This window comes from Bemisia tabaci, chromosome 5, assembly GCF_918797505.1.
Source record: "Bemisia tabaci chromosome 5, PGI_BMITA_v3".
Lineage (NCBI taxonomy): Eukaryota > Metazoa > Arthropoda > Insecta > Hemiptera > Aleyrodidae > Bemisia > Bemisia tabaci.
The window spans coordinates 46629644-46649071 of NC_092797.1; the positions used below are offsets into that span (position 1 = coordinate 46629644).

Below are 19428 nucleotides of genomic sequence, written 5' to 3' on the forward strand. Positions count from 1 at the left end.
AAGCATTTTTTTATCATCATGTGGGGTGTTCATTCTTTACGCCATCAAAAAGGGTTATTCATACATTTCCCTTGTTTCGCACCCGCCTATCTTGCTTCAATATCATCAGCTTATGGGAATGTACTTATATTGTTCCAAGAAAATTTGTTGCATCAAATCTTTTTTCAAGAGGAAAAATATATTTGTCAAAGAGAAGCGGTCACTCGATCTCGAGTTGACCGCAGAGCTTGAATATTACACATTTTAAACATAAGTTGCAAAAATCATCTTTAATGGAAAATAGGGAGGAAAGCTGGTTGAATAATGGAGCATAGACTTGGTTAATATAAGAACTGGAGGGTGGTTGGAAAGGAGAAAGATCCTGCAGGCCTGAGTGAGCGTTGAGCACGCGTAAAATGCAGCCTCTGCCTGGTACTAATAATAGAACTACAACGGCAACACTGCTGTGCTAATGAAGAATGCTGTATGAACACTCGTGAGTTGCCAAATTTCCTCCATTACAAGGATTAATTTTGAGGAGCGACATGGATATTTTTTCCTGAAATTTTCAGGTAATTTTGATCTGATTACAAATAAAATTATCTGTAAAACTGGAAGGAAAATATTCACAAATTTTCAAGATAATTAATATTTTATCAGAAGGAATTTAGTAACGTCTGAAAGTTCATACGACGTTTTTCCTTAGCACAGCAGAACAGCGCGGCGCCCGGTGGATCAAGTCAGTCAGAAAGGTCAGATATGAAATATTTGACTAAAACTGCAAATTTTGATGCTTATTTTGTCACATTTTCAATGACAAGGGATGCTTCCTATAGAAAATTTCACGAGGAAACCAATGAAACCACTTTTAGAACCTCAAAGTTCTATATAAACAGAGTTATAAGCGTTTAAAGTTTCCAAATTTTGTCCGACCTCTTCTATTGACTCGATCCACTGTGTGGCGGTTGCGCGGCTGGGAGCATCGACGCGGGCTCCGCTACATAGTTTTAACTCTTATTCAGTGTCTCGCGTCCACATTATTCAGGTGACTTTAGAAGAGGCATTGATGGTGCTTAGGTACTGAATACAATATGAAGGGGGGTAATACTGGGACGGTCAAATGTCAAATGTGTTTGATGTTTCATTACTTGTAGAAGTACTAGTCTTTCTCTTTTCATCGTGATACTGCCTCAAGTTATTTTCGAAAATTGAAATTAAAAGTAAAATTTAAATTATAATTACTGAATTAGCCAACATTCCCTGGCTTTTCACATGGGCAATTTGCATATGAAGATATGAAAATGAGCAATTTTATTTTACATTAATTCCACTACAAATGAAAGAAACGTGTGAGGTTTTTTCTGCAGGTACTTAGTAATTATTCAATTTAAAAAAAAATTACAATTCCTCTGTTCACTAAGTTTGACTCACAGCAATGAGTCCCGAACCAGACTGGCAATGAGACTAAGTTTGATTTGTGGACATGCAGCGCTGATGTTTTTTCAGTTTCTAAATTTCAAAAAAAATTTAAAATCCTGTCTCTTTCATAAAATTTTCTGACTTTTCCCTGACCTGATACGAATTCCTGACAATTGGTCACTAAATCATGAATAAATTTTGACTTGCGAATAAATTCTCCAGAGGTAATCGAAGCAGGAAACACGATGCGCACATTAAGAACGCACAATAGTAGGTAACTCCAAATCAGAGAAAAACACAGTTCAAAAAAGCGCAAATTTCAAGCACCCCGGTTTCGCACCAAACCGAATGATGGGCACCAATCAGAGGCAAGCACGGGTTTCTACGACTTTCTGTCAAATGTTTTTTACTTCTCGCATATGAAAAGAATAGAAAAGTCAACAATTGTTTTTTGAAAATCAAAGAATCGAATATCATTCATGTTGTAGAGTACATCTTGTAGTATAAGTTGTAAAAAAAAAAAAAAAAAAAAAAAATTAAAACTGGTAATTTTTATGAGTACGGGAAAAGAACTCGTAAATAATCAGAGACGTAAAACTTAACATTAAACATTTGTGATTAAAAGACGTTAAAAAAATTGGGTGATTGAATTGAAATCTTAACGTAAAAAAAAGTCCGGAAAAAATTCAGAGAAGACAATATTGTCCTTACGTAAAAATAGTAGTTTCTGAATTTTTCTACTGACTTTTTTCACGTAATAAATCACGACTTTTCTTTTTTATTTCTTTGAAGATCTATTTTCTTTGTAAAATATTTGGTCACAGAAATTGAAAAATTGGGGGAGAATATTTGTACTAAAAATTCGCAAAATTGATCAAATAGGAAATACCTTTGTAGTATTCATTACAAGAAAATTACGCAAAAAATTCGAATTTCCTCTGAAGATTTTTCGAGCCCGATTATTGGATACGAAAAACACGTTGTTTTGAACGAAGAAACTAGAGTTGTTAAAAATCTGAGAAGATTTTAAAAACTTATCTTTCTTTAAAAAATTTTCAAAATTTTTAAAAAAAAATTGATGCATTTTATAATAAAATTTAAGAAAAGAAAAAGAACCATTAAAATTTACATAATTTTTTTTACATATTCATGAACAACATAGATACTTTTGAAAGTATGCCATTTTTAAAATATCCATGATAAATGACACAAAAACGTAGGTAAAATCACGGAAATTCATACTTCGCGGTCTTTTCAGAGCGCCGTCGACGACCGCGCTGAATCTATCAGACCTCTATCAGACCAGCGCATGAACAACATGCCAGGGCATGCCCGCGTCCGGGCAAGTCTCTGGGCCCGCGACCATAGTACAAACAACTACCGCTGCAGCGCTGCGCATCCGTTTACGTCCAGCTCCATTAAGAGTCCGTTGTAAAAGAAACTAAACCACAGATATCGATGAAACTTTTTGAAAAGGCCAACAATCCCTCTGACTGTTGAAAAACATCTTCGCTAGGAGCGCGAATGTGTCCCTTCATCCCCTAACACGCTCCCGCGCGCCCATCAGACCAGCTCGGTTTTTTAAATTTACCGCGCGAAAGGGCAACTTTAAGCTCGAATATAAAAAAAACTAAACCACGGATTTCAATGAAACTTTTTGAAAACACGGATAATGTCGCCTATTATCGAAAAACATCTTCGCTGAGAGCGCGAATGAGTCCCTTCATCCCCTAACTCGCTCCCGCGCGCCCACCAGACCAGCTCGGTTTTTTAAATCTATCGCGCGAAAGGGCAACTTTAAGCTCGAATATAAAAAAAACTAAACCACGGATTTCGATGAAACTTTTTGAAAACACGGATAATGTCGCCTATTATCGAAAAACATCTTCGCTAGGAGCGCGAATGTGTCCCTTCATCCCCTAACACGCTCCCGCGCGCCCATCAGACCAGCTCGGTTTTTTAAATTTACCGCGCGAAAGGGCAACTTTAAGCTCGAATATAAAAAAAACTAAACCACGGATTTCAATGAAACTTTTTGAAAACACGAATAATGTCTCCAATTATCGAAAAACATTTTCGATGAGAGCGCGAATGTGTCCCTTCATCCCCTAACACGCTCCCGCGCGCCCATCAGACCAGCTCGGTTTTTTAAATCTATCGCGCGAAAGGGCAACTTTAAGCTCGAATATAAAAAAAAACTAAACCACGGATTTCGATGAAACTTTTTGAAAAGGCCAACAATCCCTCTGACTGTTGAAAAACATCTTCGCTAGGAGCGCGAATGTGTCCCTTCATCCCCTAACACGCTCCCGCGCGCCCATCAGACCAGCTCGGTTTTTTAAATTTACCGCGCGAAAGGGCAACTTTAAGCTCGAATATAAAAAAAACTAAACCACGGATTTCAATGAAACTTTTTGAAAACACGGATAATGTCGCCTATTATCGAAAAACATCTTCGCTGAGAGCGCGAATGAGTCCCTTCATCCCCTAACTCGCTACCGCGCGCCCACCAGACCAGCTCGGTTTTTTAAATCTATCGCGCGAAAGGGCAACTTTAAGCTCGAATATAAAAAAAACTAAACCACGGATTTCGATGAAACTTTTTGAAAACACGGATAATGTCTCCAATTATCGAAAAACATTTTCGCTGAGAGCGCGAATGTGTCCCTTCATCCCCTAACACGCTCCCGCGCGCCCATCAGACCAGCTCGGTTTTTTAAATCTATCGCGCGAAAGGGCAACTTTAAGCTCGAATATAAAAAAAACTAAACCACGGATTTCGATGAAACTTTTTGAAAACACGGATAATGTCGCCTATTATCGAAAAACATCTTCGCTAGGAGCGCGAATGTGTCCCTTCATCCCCTAACACGCTCCCGCGCGCCCATCAGACCAGCTCGGTTTTTTAAATTTACCGCGCGAAAGGGCAACTTTAAGCTCGAATATAAAAAAAACTAAACCACGGATTTCGATGAAACTTTTTGAAAAGGCCAACAATCCCTCTGACTGTTGAAAAACATCTTCGCTAGGAGCGCGAATGTGTCCCTTCATCCCCTAACACGCTCCCGCGCGCCCATCAGACCAGCTCGGTTTTTTAAATTTACCGCGCGAAAGGGCAACTTTAAGCTCGAATATAAAAAAAACTAAACCACGGATTTCAATGAAACTTTTTGAAAACACGGATAATGTCGCCTATTATCGAAAAACATCTTCGCTGAGAGCGCGAATGAGTCCCTTCATCCCCTAACTCGCTACCGCGCGCCCACCAGACCAGCTCGGTTTTTTAAATCTATCGCGCGAAAGGGCAACTTTAAGCTCGAATATAAAAAAAACTAAACCACGGATTTCGATGAAACTTTTTGAAAACACGGATAATGTCTCCAATTATCGAAAAACTTTTTCGATGAGAGCGCGGATGTGTCCCTTCATCCCCTAACACGCTCCCGCGCGCCCATCAGACCAGCTCGGTTTTTTAAATCTATCGCGCGAAAGGGCAACTTTAAGCTCGAATATAAAAAAAAGTAAACCACGGATTTCGATGAAACTTTTTGAAAACACGGATAATGTCGCCTATTATCGAAAAACATCTTCGCTAGGAGCGCGAATGTGTCCCTTCATCCCCTAACACGCTCCCGCGCGCCCATCAGACCAGCTCGGTTTTTTAAATTTACCGCGCGAAAGGGCAACTTTATGCTCGAATATAAAAAAAACTAAACCACGGATTTCAATGAAACTTTTTGAAAACACGGATAATGTCGCCTATTATCGAAAAACATCTTCGCTAGGAGCGCGAATGTGTCCCTTCATCCCCTAACACGCTCCCGCGCGCCCATCAGACCAGCTCGGTTTTTTAAATTTACCGCGCGAAAGGGCAACTTTAAGCTCGAATATAAATAAAACTAAACCACGGATTTCGATGAAACTTTTTGAAAAGGCCAACAATCCCTCTGACTGTTGAAAAACATCTTCGCTAGGAGCGCGAATGTGTCCCTTCATCCCCTAACACGCTCCAGCGCGCCCATCAGACCAGCTCGGTTTTTTAAATTTACCGCGCGAAAGGGCAACTTTAAGCTCGAATATAAAAAAAACTAAACCACGGATTTCAATGAAACTTTTTGAAAACACGGATAATGTCGCCTATTATCGAAAAACATCTTCGCTGAGAGCGCGAATGAGTCCCTTCATCCCCTAACTCGCTCCCGCGCGCCCACCAGACCAGCTCGGTTTTTTAAATCTACCGCGCGAAAGGGCAACTTTAAGCTCGAATATAAAAAAAACTAAACCACGGATTTCGATGAAACTTTTTGAAAACACGGATAATGTCGCCTATTATCGAAAAACATCTTCGCTAGGAGCGCGAATGTGTCCCTTCATCCCCTAACAACCCGGGCGCGCGGGAGCGTGTTAGGGGATGAAGGGACACATTCGCGCTCCAAGCGAAGATGTTTTTCGATAATAGGCGACATTATCCGTGTTTTCAAAAAGTTTCATCGAAATCCGTGGTTTAGTTTTTTTTATATTCGAGCTTAAAGTTGCCCTTTCGCGCGATAGATTTAAAAAACCGAGCTGGTCTGGTGGGCGCGCGGGAGCGAGTTAGGGGATGAAGGGACTCATTCGCGCTCTCAGCGAAGATGTTTTTCGATAATAGGCGACATTATCCGTGTTTTCAAAAAGTTTCATTGAAATCCGTGGTTTAGTTTTTTTTATATTCGAGCTTAAAGTTGCCCTTTCGCGCGGTAAATTTAAAAAACCGAGCTGGTCTGATGGGCGCGCGGGAGCGTGTTAGGGGATGAAGGGACACATTCGCGCTCCTAGCGAAGATGTTTTTCGATACTTGGAGACATTATCCGTGTTTTCAAAAAGTTTCATCGAAATACCGTGGTTTTCTTTTTTTATTATTTGCGCTTTAAAGTTGCGCTATATCGCGCAGTAAATCCAAGAATCCAAGCTGGTCTGGTGGGCGCGCGGGAGCGAGTTAGGGGATGAAGGGACTCATTCGCGCTCTCAGCGAAGATGTTTTTCGATAATAGGCGACATTATCCGTGTTTTCAAAAAGTTTCATCGAAATCCGTGGTTTAGTTTTTTTTATATTCGAGCTTAAAGTTGCCCTTTCGCGCGGTAAATTTAAAAAACCGAGCTGGCCTGATGGGCGCGCGGGAGCGTGTTAGGGGATGAACGGACACATTCGCGCTCTCATCGAAGATGTTTTTCGATAATTGGAGACATTATCCGTGTTTTCAAAAAGTTTCATTGAAATCCGTGGTTTAGTTTTTTTTATATTCGAGCTTAAAGTTGCCCTTTCGCGCGGTAAATTTAAAAAACCGAGCTGGTCTGATGGGCGCGCGGGAGCGTGTGAGGGGATGAAGGGACACATTCGCGCTCCTAATTCAGAAGTTTTTCAACAGTCAGAGGGATTGTTGGCCTTTTCAAAAAGTTTCATCGAAATCCGTGGTTTAGTTTTTTTTATATTCGAGCTTAAAGTTGCCCTTTCGCGCGATAGATTTAAAAAACCGAGCTGGTCTGGTGGGCGCGCGGGAGCGAGTTAGGGGACGAAGGGACACATTCGCGCTCTCAGCGAAGATGTTTTTCGATAATAGGCGACATTATCCGTGTTTTCAAACAGTTTCATCGAAATCCGTGGTTTAGTTTCTTTTATATTCGTGCTTAAAGTTGCCCTTTCGCGCGGTAAATTTAAAAAACCGAGCTGGTCTGATGGGCGCGCGGGAGCGTGTTAGGGGATGAAGGGACACATTCGCGCTCCTAGCGAAGATGTTTTTCGATACTTGGAGGCATTATCCGTGTTTTCAAAAAGTTTCATCAAATTCCGTGGTTTTCTTTTTTTATTATTTGCCTTTAAAGTTGCGTATATATCGCAGTAAATCCAAGAATCCAAGCTGGTCTGGTGGGCGCGCGGGAGCGAGTTAGGGGATGAAGGGACTCATTCGCGCTCTCAGCGAAGATGTTTTTCGATAATAGGCGACATTATCCGTGTTTTCAAAAAGTTCCATCGAAATCCGTGGTTTAGTTTTTTTTTATATTCGAGCTTAAAGTTGCCCTTTCGCGCGGTAAATTTAAAAAACCGAACTGGTCTGATGGGCGCGCGGGAGCGTGTTAGGGGATGAAGGGACACATTCGCGCTCCTAATTAAGATGTTTTTCAACAGTCAGAGGGATTGTTGGCCTTTTCAAAAAGTTTCATTGAAATCCGTGGTTTAGTTTTTTTTATATTCGAGCTTAAAGTTGCCCTTTCGCGCGGTAGATTTAAAAAACCGAGCTGGTCTGGTGGGCGCGCGGGAGCGAGTTAGGGGATGAAGGGACTCATTCGCGCTCTCAGCGAAGATGTTTTTCGATAATAGGCGACATTATCCGTGTTTTCAAAAAGTTTCATCGAAATCCGTGGTTTAGTTTTTTTTATATTCGAGCTTAAAGTTGCCCTTTCGCGCGGTAAATTTAAAAAACCGAGCTGGTCTGATGGGCGCGCGGGAGCGTGTTAGGGGATGAAGGGACACATTCGCGCTCCTAGCGAAGATGTTTTTCAACAGTCAGAGGGATTGTTGGCCTTTTCAAAAAGTTTCATCGATATCTGTGGTTTAGTTTCTTTTACAATGGACTCTTAATGGAGCTGGACGTAAACGGATGCGCAGCGCTGCAGCGGTAGTTTTTTGTACTATGGTCGCGGGCCCAGAGACTTGCTCGGACGCGGGCATGCCCTGGCATGTTGTTCATGCGCCGGTCTGATAGAGGTCTGATAGATTCAGCGCGGTCCGTCGACGGTAACGCGATCTCTTATCACAGATCGCAACTTGAACCCCTGTGTTGTGTTTTGTTTTGGTTATGACTCCTCGATTTTTATTCCTGGTATCCTGGTGTCCAAAAAAACGAGACCTAAACCGGCCTTTATTTAATAGTAATACCAATTATTAAAGAAGTGCAATCCATCAACGTGTCGGAATCAGCTCATTTGTTGGTGAGTTTTAACTTGCTTGTCACTTTCTTCACTGCACAGCTGTATATTCTGTCTCATGTCATGGGACAACATAACGTTAATCTGCAGCGAGCCAATTATTGAAAGTTTATGACAGCATAATCAGCTATTGAAATGGAATATATTGCATGGTCAATATAAGGCTGTGTCCAGTCTTGTCATGCTGGTATAGTTTCAATAATTGGGCCACAGGTCTTGTTACATGATCAAAACAGCAAGGGCAGACAGTGAGCTGTGAACGCAGGGTAAATATTCTTATTCTGCAGCCTGATCACAGACTTTTGCTCTTCTATTGAAAGGAATGGAACAGGTCTGTTCCTTAAGCCGGCTCTAGACTATGTGGCATTTGCCGAGTTTTACTCGCCAAGTCCCGAATGTTCGGCAAGTCCCGCGTAGTCTGGATGGAACATTCGCGTCGACTCGCCTCGTGTTGACGCAAGGCAAGTAATGCGGCTCGGTATTCGCTCCAACCCGCCCCGGACCCGAGCGTCCATCGCCACATTGAGGTGCCATCCAAACTACTCGTTCTCACTCGCCGAATGTTCGCTATAGGTATCCAGCATTCAGTTGATGTTTTGTAGGAAGGGGGCGAAGAGGTGCAGCATGCTCTAATGTTTTTTCCTCACCCGGCGAACATTTGTCGTTTCTTATCAGAAATTTGTTATTTCCCAAATAACGAATTATCTTTTTGCATTCACATCTTGCGCTTTCCTTGCTTCTCAATTTAGTATTTCTTTTGAATGAGTACGTATGGCTATTAACATGCTTCTCTAGAGAGAGGCCACAGGAGTGGAGAAAAATTCACCACTTGATGGTAATTTGTGTTTCTTGCAACACTCAATTTTCATGATGATGCGAATTGGTCTTTTCTCTTTAAAGATCCAACTTTGAGGCTCTCTCATTTTCGCATGTGCCCAATCTCAACACACCAGTCTCATGGTGAAGAAGTTTTTGCATCCCTGCGTTAAAAGCCCACCAGAAATATATTGTAATGTATTCTTGTCATTATCTTTCAGGTAATCAGCAGGCAGAATTGTGAGAGTTGTTGAAGTGATGGATTGAGCGGAAGTAGAAAAACAGAAATAAAATGGACAACACGGTGTTCGTTAAAGACATCCATGCTGGCATGAAAAATATCAACATTACTTTCATTGTTTTGGATATTGGTCTCCCTGTAACTCTCAAAGAGGGAAGAGAAGTTCGCTCATTGAAGGTTGCTGATGCAACTGCGTGCATTAATTTATCTCTTTGGGATGAGCCCGGTCAACTGCTGATGCCTGGGGACATCGTCAAGCTCACCAAAGGTTATGCTTCCATATGGCGGAACTGTCTGACTCTATACTCTGGCAAGAACGGTGATGTGGAGAAATTAGGAGACTTTTGTATGGTATTTAATGAATCTTTAGACATGAGTTTACCTACCTCTAATTCAGTCAATCAAAATTCAAGTTGTAGTTTTAATAGCACTGTAAATAATGGGAATTCCAATAATCGTAGCTCAAACCCCAAAGTTCATGAAACACATGCGACTTCCAACAATGCCGCACCTAGCAAGTTTACGGAGCCTGCCGGTAAATTACCCAGCAAGTCTACCTCCCGAGGAAGAGGATCCATGAAAAATGCTCCCAAATCAGAAAGGAGGTGATCCTGGTATTTTAAACTTGTTTTTTTCCTTGTTTGTAGACAATTAATTTTCCTAAGCTATTTATCTTACCTTTTTTCTGATTTCTGCGGTTTTATCAATTCATTTTCTCTTTAACTTATCTATAACTCCTGAAACTCTGACAAACTCCATTGATTGTAACTGTTTTTAGTGTACAGAAGTGATAAAATTAAATTCACTGTAAGCATTTATTTGAGTTGCTGTTTTAAATTTTAGTTTAGAAAGCTCATTGAATGGGTTAATTTACAATTAGCTCAAGAAGGACTGAGCAGGCATCTATTCCTCATCATTTTTGGCACAAGAAAACAGTGAGGACACGCAAGTCTTTCAAGACATTGTCCCTGCTGCAAAATAATGCTTGATTTTACGGTCCTTAAAGTCCTTGAAGCTTCTTTACTTTATTTCTTCTGAAATTCATCTTTATTTATTTTCAACACTGCATGAAACTAATACAAGTTTGTATTATTTAGGTGAAATTTAATTATTTTAATAATATATATTACAGATTTTTAAAAACTGTTCTATTTTGTGAACGTCTCTTTAACTTCTGTCTAGTGCATAATGTATAAGATTCATGTAGTAAAATACAAGTTTAAAATGGAAAGAAAATCTGTACAGTTTATAATCAAATTTTTCTTATGCAAATTTTTTGGCGTATTTAATGAGTAACACTAATGGATGGTTCCTGGGGGAGAAATGAATCTCCCCCTCTTCTCAGAACTCTTTGATCAATCTGTATGTAACCACATTAAGGGGAAAAAAGGCTAAAAATTTATCTCTGTGCTACATCCAAAGAGCGGGAAATAAGAAAATTGTTTTGAAGGCACAAAACCAATGAACCTTAACAGAAACGTACTTTTCAAACGTTCTAATTTTTTTGTGGTAATGATTTATTTTGATGTCAGGCAAGAATCCCTTTTTAATGTATCCACTCACCGTCAAGGTGAATGCCTTTGCTTTGAAAATGTTTTATTGGCTCCTTCAAAGTCATCATCAAGAAGTTACATAGCATGAGTGAACCACCTACAATCATGGATGATTTAATTAGTGCTAGTACTTAATTCAGAGATTTTTGTCTCCAATTTTTGTATAGGTTAGTGTGTATTTCACAATATCAGACCTACGTAAAGCTTAGAAATGCGTGCTGCATTTTAAGAATGTAAATATTTATTTTTATTTTATCTATTGTATCCCCTCAGCTGTTATTGTTATGTTTGCCTTGTAAGTCTCTCTGTAAAAATAAACAAATATACTTTCAACCTGAAACTGGTAATTTTTGACAAACAATTCTATTTGATTCAGTCTTATTAGTAGCAAAAGATTCGTGAAGAGAAGCTGAAGTCCAAAGAAAAATTTATTTTCTCCATAATTGAAAGTTTGTAGTTCATTTTCGAAAAAAAGGAATGACGCTATTTTTGTTTTTCTTAACGAAAAAGAAAAGAAAAAAAAAATATGTATGCTCTTTTGAGTGAGAAACATAGTGTACACCATGGATTGTTGGATATTTGAACTGGAAAGTAAGAGTGAAATCACACAAAACTTTACCAATTATTAACAACCTTTCAGTGGAATAAAAACAACCTCAATGTAGTAAATTAAATAAACTCATTTAATTTATAAAAACTCGATAAAAATTAACAAATTAACTATAAAAATTCAGACTGGAATACCATTATTCCTTTAGGCACCAGAATTAAGAAAATGAAAAAAATCCAACAAACTTAATGGGAACAAAAATAAAGAAATAAAAAAAAATGTGTTGAAAAACTTAGGATACAGAATGAAAGTGAGAAATTATTAAACAGTTTGTACGGATTTAGCCCGAATCGGCGTTGCGGTATGATGGTGTCAAATTTTCTTTGAAGTTCTATTTTTTAAACAGAAAACTGGCAACACTGAAACCTGAAATTTTTGTGATGATATATTTATAACCTGGGTTAAATTCACAAACAAATTTAAAGGCCTTTTAGTTCTCTGTTGAAAAATGAAACATGAGAGACTCAGACAATAGTATCTACATCAGAAAACAGGTTATTATAAGACACATTTTGACAATGATACATAAGACGGAGAAGCTGGAGCTTGCCGAGAATGTAAGAAGATGCGGAAGGGTCTGGGTGTGTCAGCGTCAACTCTTGAAGCTGTGATAAAGAATTATTTTCACTGTTGTTGATGAGAAATTCAAGTGAGGGAAAACCAGCAAACATGTTTGCACAATTTTTTAAATGTTGTGGGCATCGTGCACTAAAATAAACTCAGCAGAAGAAAGATGAGAACACCCAGTCCAGGTTAACGACTTAAGATTTATAAAATGATGTGAAAAAAGGCTAAGTAACGGTGGAGAAAAGGAGTCCTCTTGAAAAATTGCCCTCTGTCTGAACCGTGAGCTAACAATGTTGGGACAAGATGCGGGTAAAATCAGCATCGACTCATCGAGAAAAAACTGATCATCATCATCAGATGATAGGTCCAATGATTCGATTAGAGAGCCACAAGAGATTAGGGAATAACGAAAAGCTGGGCCAGAAATAAGATCTAAAAATAGCTTTAAAGTTAAATCATCAAAATTTCTCATACTACTTTGTAAATGACAGAGATCAGTTGCAACTTTTATCGCTTGCTAAAGCAAGTTGAGTCACAGAGGGAAAATGCTTGCTCAAAAGAATTCGGGATTTATATTCTGACTGCCATTGTAATCGATTAATTTTATGCTTAGGAGAATCTTCCACACGTTTCAAAATCATATCAAGCAAGTTTAGGATGACACCAAAGAGAGCATCATGAACTTTCTTCCTCTCATTAATTTTATTGCTTCAAAAGTACAGCTGAAATCAGAAAGGACTTTATCCACATATTTCTATTATCTGAAAAAATGTGTACCCTCATTGAACCGACAGAAGTTTCACTACAAATCTTGGGCATTTAGGTTACTTGACACAAGCATGATATTTTTTAACTTATGAGGAACTTAATAAAGAACATAAACAATTTGATCACACAGCAAATAGATCATAAAAATAAAATTCTCAGTAACTACTACTGAGTGAAGGATGCTTTCAAATGTTCACAAACATCTATTGTTTTTGGCATTGTTGAAAGAGTAACTTGACCTCCATCATCAAAAGAATTTCCTCCCCATCTCAGAGAAAATTAATAACGATACATGGTTGATAAATGTAACGCTAAAAACTGAATAGCAATACAAGCAATGAAAACAAGCCTCTCAAACATATAATTGTGTTTCACAATGATTAAATGTAAAAAATGCAAAACTCAATCGCCGTATTGAAGGAACTTCGATTATGTTTCACTTTCTTTAGAGAATACTAATCAGCATTTTCCCTTGCAATTTTGTAAAATTTTTTTCAGGATTGTAAAGGTTGAGGTATGAGGTATGCCGCTACCTGACTCTCATAAATATAATTCTAGACAGTGAGAAAGTTAAAACCATGATTATATCAAAACAGGATTTGATGATACGATGTCTCTTCAATTTCACTGACGATTCACTTCCATGTCAAAGTTATGGGTAACATATTGAAGTTCAATTATGAATCTGCCCTTGAAACACTTTCACAGTAGATAATACATTTGGAGGGTGAGGAGGTGGATACACACTTTGTGAATGATCCTTGCTTGTTGGAATAATACAAAATTATTTTCTCGAATTTACACCTTACGTAGTTTAATTTTTTTCTATAAGGATGCATAAGTTTTATGATCACTTTTTTAACTGATTTGTTAGATTTCAGTTGCCGAGAATATCACAAGTCGACTATAAATTGTACTGGCTCTGAAGAGTAAAAATGTAAGTATGGACAACTTTATGGGAAATATTAATATTATATTTATATTAATATTAGATATTAATCAATAAAATTCGGCTAGAAAATGAACTCAGACAGGTTTTTGATTGGTCTAAAAACTAAGCTTTAGAATTTTTCGAGAAAATTCAGCTGCAGGGATTTGCAATTTGAGTACTTTTTTTAATTTAATTACACAAAAAAACACAATGAAGCAATTAATTTTCTATGAAATTTTCCAAGCTAAAAAAACTCTCAAAGAAAGGCTCAAAATAAAGGAGATTTTCAACAAAATCCACTGCAAGGTTGCCACTGCTAATGTATCTCTTATGGAGAGTTTGACTGAAAATAGAGGTGGACTCACCTAAATACAGGCAACCCATTACAGTCTCAACATTGAGAGCTTTGGTTGAGTTTGGGAGTTCGTTTCAGAAAAAACCAACACCATCCTATTTCTTGCAAAATTTTACAAAAGAAAAGTACTTGAATTGCAAATCTCTGTGACATGCAAGAGCTAAAATTAGAGCGTTTTCCTGTTTCTCTCTCGGGTTGTGTTCCTTTTCCTGTGACCCTTTATTATTTTTTTGTACGGCGGTAAAGTGGTTTAAAATTCTCAATACGTACTTTTCTTAGAAATTGCAAATGTAACCTGGAGACTGGGCGATCAAGCAAGACACGCTAGTGAGACGTGCAGGAGCTCCCGTGTCACATGGGAATTGAAGTATTGGCGCTGAGGACTGGCACATTGATAGGGACAAGTACCATTTAAGATTCAATATGTTTGCTCGCACAGGCATCTAAGACCTGCGGCTATTTGTATTATCATTTAAGTTCAGGCAGTCATTTCCATTTTGGAACTCCTAGGAGTGCTATAAATAGAATCACATACAAGCTTTTGAAAAATAAAGTGTTGATAAAAACAGAGACATCCACACTTCACAATAATTTAACATCGTAATTATTTTCTTTGATAAATGATTCCATAGCTCTTCTATCGTCAGAACTTAGGTTGCAAGTAATGGATGCAATTCTTTCAAAATTAGCTACAACAAATTCCAGCATCCCTAAACTTATTGTGAAGTTATGAGAATGCATCAACCTCAAGTGCTCGAGCTGCTGCAAACGATTGGTCTCGAGGATAATGAGTAAAAAATCATTAAAAAGGATTTCGGCAGCCCGTTCAGCTTCAACGTCGATTTTCTTGATGTCATGAGCATGTTTCAAAATAAAATTAGCGTAACAAATTTGGGAGCAAGTGATCCAGGTGAGCGACTTTAGCTTCGTGAAAGGCTTAAATGGAGGTTCGATCCTGGGTGGAAAGAAAGAGTCTTCATCAAAAAACGCTATCTGTTTGAACTTGAGAATTTCAATATTGGGACAAAGTAATGGAACGGTGCTCATCATCTCGTTTAGATGAGACTGAACTCCACACAACACATCCAACTCGGTAATAAGTGAGCCGCAAAATAGAACGGCATTCTTGAAAGGTTGATTACCGATGGAAGGAAGAATTAGATTCAACTTGCTAAGACTCCCCATCATCTGAGGTATAATACTGAAATCAAGCATTCCTTGCTGATATTCTAAAAACAGTTCTGATATCGAAGGAAAGTATTTACTTAAGAGGATTAAGCTTTGTGTGTCCAAGTCAAAACAGCGAAAACTTTCGATTAGAATCGACGAAAAAGGGGCAACGGAATCCTTTGAAAATTGAGTGTAGGAGGAGTGCTGAGCAATTTGATCCATGCGAAGTAAGGCGTTTCGGAGGATATATCTATGTCCATTGAAAAGACACTCAAAATCTCTCAGTTGACTTGAATCTGATTCTGTGAGGAACTCAGCTAGCCCTGCTGAACTTATATGCGTTTCTGAGAGGTGTACTTTTCGTAAAAAACGGGACTTTTTAAGGCATCTAACGCAGCTATCTGACACATTTGAGGAGAATTTCACATCCAACACTTGAAGAAGTGGACAATTCAGCGCAATTATGTTAATAATCTTATCTGTACAAGTATAGAGCATCGTAAAAGACTGCAATTGGGACCACGAAGAACAGCGCGAAAAAATCCTTTTCCGGAGAAGTTCTCTACTGTCGTCGGCTGGATATTTTTGTGTGCTTTGGAAAATTTTCACATTAAGCAATTTATCGTACTGCTGAACGAGATTATGAAAAATATCATCACTCCACTCATCTGTATTGATCATCAACGGCTGAACACTTGAGAACACACTAAAAAGATGATTAGCTATTTGTTCCCTATACTTGTAAAATTCATTTGGTTTCTTCCCGATGCTTTGAGAGTATATTGACTTTAATCCTTTGACACAGAGTTGTGAGAGGAACCTGGGATGACACCGGAGGATGTGACTATTGAGTAGAATGTTAAGGGTTTTCAGCCGTTCTATGCCATTGAATTCATTCGAAGGAGATGGATCTAAAATAGCAGATAGAGTGGAGGCGCTTACTATTTCCAAAGATAAATCCTGTAGTGACGGTACTGCTTTCTTCGGTGCCATCTCCGGCGGGTTAAATGTTAAACACTCACCTGCAAAATAATAAAATGCATTAGACTCTATTAACACCTTTCATTCTCATTATGAATACCAAAAAGCTCTCGTAATTCAACTCTTCAAAATGAGGTAGAGACAGAATCTATTAGATTTTTCAAGTTTTTATTGTAGAATGTTTCAGTCCTCTCCAACCAAAAAGTTACGAAGACAATTATAGGATGCAGAAAATACAGGAATCCAAGGACTTTTGAGGTCATTTATGAGAGGACAGATAAAATTTTAAGGCTTCAATTTTTTATTTTACAATTTCAAGAATCATTTCATATTTTGAGACATTCTCTCTGATTCTTCAACCATTCTGATACACTTGACGAACATTAATGAAATAATCATGGAATATCTGATAAGACTTTGATTGGCTGCTTAAAAAAAACTTTAGGATTAATTTTAGGTCATATTTACATGATAATTCAAAGAATACTAAAAATTGGGTTGATCCAGAGAGAGAGGGTTGGTGACGGTACATCTGGAGAAATTTCTCTTGAAAGAGTTGATCAACATTTTTGAAGCCATTCGATCAATAGGAGCGTTCGGCTATTTACAACTGTAAGGGCATCATGATGGTCTAAATCTCGTAGACCAATTGAAAAGCTGCACAATTTTCCTGTATTTAACAGATAGGAATGACCATGTTCTGTCTATACAGGTACTATGATCTACAAAAGAATTGAATCATACAGGTATGCAAAGTAATGAAAATAATGAGAATATTTTGAAAGACTGAATTATGTGAAACGTGGAATATTTATAGCACTCACCTGTGTTTCAAATGTCGGAGATGATGTTTTGAAATTCTGAACTGCCAGAAGATGAAGATTTCCTTCTTTCTAGCCAGAAAATAATCTGAAAATGAGGAATTGAAATTCGTTGGTTTTAAAATGAAAAATTAGCACACTTATTGACACAGAAGGAAATCATTGAGAATATGTTACAAAAGAGCATTTTTAGTGCCAATAAGTGGAAATACTAGACGAAGAATAGTTTTTTCAACAAATCAATTTTGGTAGATAGGAGAGAGTAAGAACAAAAATGCAAAAAAATAATAATTTCAATGGGCGAAAAGCAAAGCCTCATATCTCCATTGCGATATAACAAAATTTCCGCTTCAATTTTATTTTATTTTTTTGAAGAGAAACAAGCCAACTTTGAGGCTTGAAATTTTAGGAACAGAATATTTAGCTAACAGAGAGGAAAAATCAAGGTTGTTTTCACGAAATTACTTGGGTAGACTAGTTTTCCAAAGAGGATATAAAATATTGCAGTGAGTCTGCAACGTCGCTAATGAAAATACTTACATGGTTTTGCACTTGTGCCATTTTTTTAGAATTTTCGCAAAACCCAAAAAAGTTCTTCAGTACTTTCTTCCAACAATTTGCTAGTTCTGCCATACAGTCACTTGCTAATATATTTACTCATTCTCACTACAATATTTTCAATCAAGATTGCAAGCTAAATTCAAATCTGTGGAAATACCAGTACATCTAGCAAATACTAAAAAATTGGCTGACAAAACTTTTTCTGCCCAGTAAGCAGAGTATAAGGGACAGGCTGTGCGGAAACAATAAAAATAATACTGCAATGAACCTGGTTCAGAAATAACAGGCCCTCACCAAAATCAGATTTTGCAATTATCTGTGCGCCTGAAAATTCCCTTTAGGTAATACTCTCCATCTAAACTCATTGCCATGACCATAGTAGAGTAGCTAAGGATTATGGAAGGTTACAACTATTTCTACATAAAGCTACAGCTCTGTTGCCTGACTTCAGAGTCCACGTACACTAAGTTTGCACACTTTTAGAGTGCAGCAAGATATCCACCACCTAGATTCTCGTATCTACTTTCAATATTTATTAAACTGGAGACAGCTAACCTTCTGTCCCATTCTAGATGTGTGAAAGGTTCATCGGCAAGGACTTTCATGCTGTCCTCTGCTGGGCCCATTACCCATCTACTTTGTTATCTGCTAAATTTTGGAGCTCATTGATGCAGATCTGAGTGGTGTATTCATGAAGGACCACTGAATGGCTTAATGCTCAATTGCAAGGCGGATAAAGAATGGTGGTTGCATTTCGATTTTGGCTGCCATCTTAAAGCGTTGTGACGTCAGGAGAGTATGGGTTTTGCAAATCGTGCAATTCAAGGTTGAGCTGGCCCCCCCCAGCCTCGGCCGGCCCATGTACCCGATACTACGTGACGTCCAGAGGGTACAAATTGCGACCGCCATTCCTTTATCCGCCTTAGCTCAATTGAAAGATACTCCACTTAAGACAAGGCTGTGGGTATTCAGCTCCAGACTTCCAGGATCAAAAGCAGCCATCTGAAGTACAGAATTTTGTTGCATGAACTACACAGTCAGTTCTGGTCAGATATACAAATCGACGGAGTAAGTAGGCAATCACATAACACTGTTTGCGACGTCGCAAACTTCCTGTCATACTTACTTTATTTTATAAGCGAAAATTTACTCAACGGTGATTCTTTAAAACTGCTATGATTTTTCTTCTCTGTGCGAGGAAAATTCTGCAAAAACTTAAAGGAATGATGTCAATTTGTTCTCCTTTGGAAAAATAACATGGAGGTGGAGATTTTCAGACGCCGCAAACGAGATATGTGATTGCAGACTTACGCCATCGAAATGCAAGATCTGAAGAGAGCATACATACTAAAATTCGAAAATCAAACGGCACTTACATTCGGACATGGGATGAAAATATTTGCAGCCCTGATTTTATGTTGAAATCATTGCAGAGGAGATCTGTTGTTTCAGCTTCCCAAGGATCCGCTTAACAGTTGACCAAGAAAAAAGCGAGAACGTGTCCCAACACTGGGATGGACAAATAATGCTGGTCGGTAAAGCTTGTCGACTTCTCAAAGTATAATGTTAGGCTAACAAAATTAAATGAAAAATGTTCAGTCAGTCACAATATTAATATGCACGTGAGAGAGTGTGATAACGTAAACTTTGCCGCTGTTTCCATATTTTCCGACAAGACAATCGAACAACCAAC

At 38.4% G+C, this 19428-nt stretch overlaps 2 protein-coding genes across 2 annotated transcripts; one reads left to right on the plus strand and one right to left on the minus strand.

The window, feature by feature from the left end:
- The first annotated feature begins 8203 nt into the window (after positions 1–8203).
- On the plus strand, positions 8204–11311 carry LOC109031772 (SOSS complex subunit B homolog). Its single transcript, XM_019043518.2, has 2 exons — positions 8204–8364; positions 9399–11311. Exon 2 carries the CDS (start codon positions 9470–9472, stop codon positions 10025–10027), a length of 558 nt encoding a protein of 185 aa, XP_018899063.2. The 5' UTR covers positions 8204–8364; positions 9399–9469; the 3' UTR covers positions 10028–11311.
- Positions 11312–11633: 322 nt separating this feature from the next.
- Positions 11634–19395, minus strand: LOC109031777 (uncharacterized). The gene is made up of 3 exons (XM_019043531.2): positions 19112–19395; positions 17178–17262; positions 11634–16394 (listed from the first exon to the last, which is right to left on the minus strand). The coding sequence occupies exon 3, from the start codon at positions 16363–16365 to the stop codon at positions 14785–14787; it is 1581 nt and encodes a 526-aa protein (XP_018899076.2). The 5' UTR covers positions 16366–16394; positions 17178–17262; positions 19112–19395; the 3' UTR covers positions 11634–14784.
- Positions 19396–19428: the final 33 nt, after the last annotated feature.

Bases quoted from the DNA above. Each gene is read 5' to 3' on its own strand.
- LOC109031772 (XM_019043518.2), top strand. From the start codon at position 9,470: ATGGACAACACGGTGTTCGTTAAAGACATCCATGCTGGCATGAAAAAT.
- LOC109031777 (XM_019043531.2), bottom strand. From the start codon at position 16,365: ATGGCACCGAAGAAAGCAGTACCGTCACTACAGGATTTATCTTTGGAA.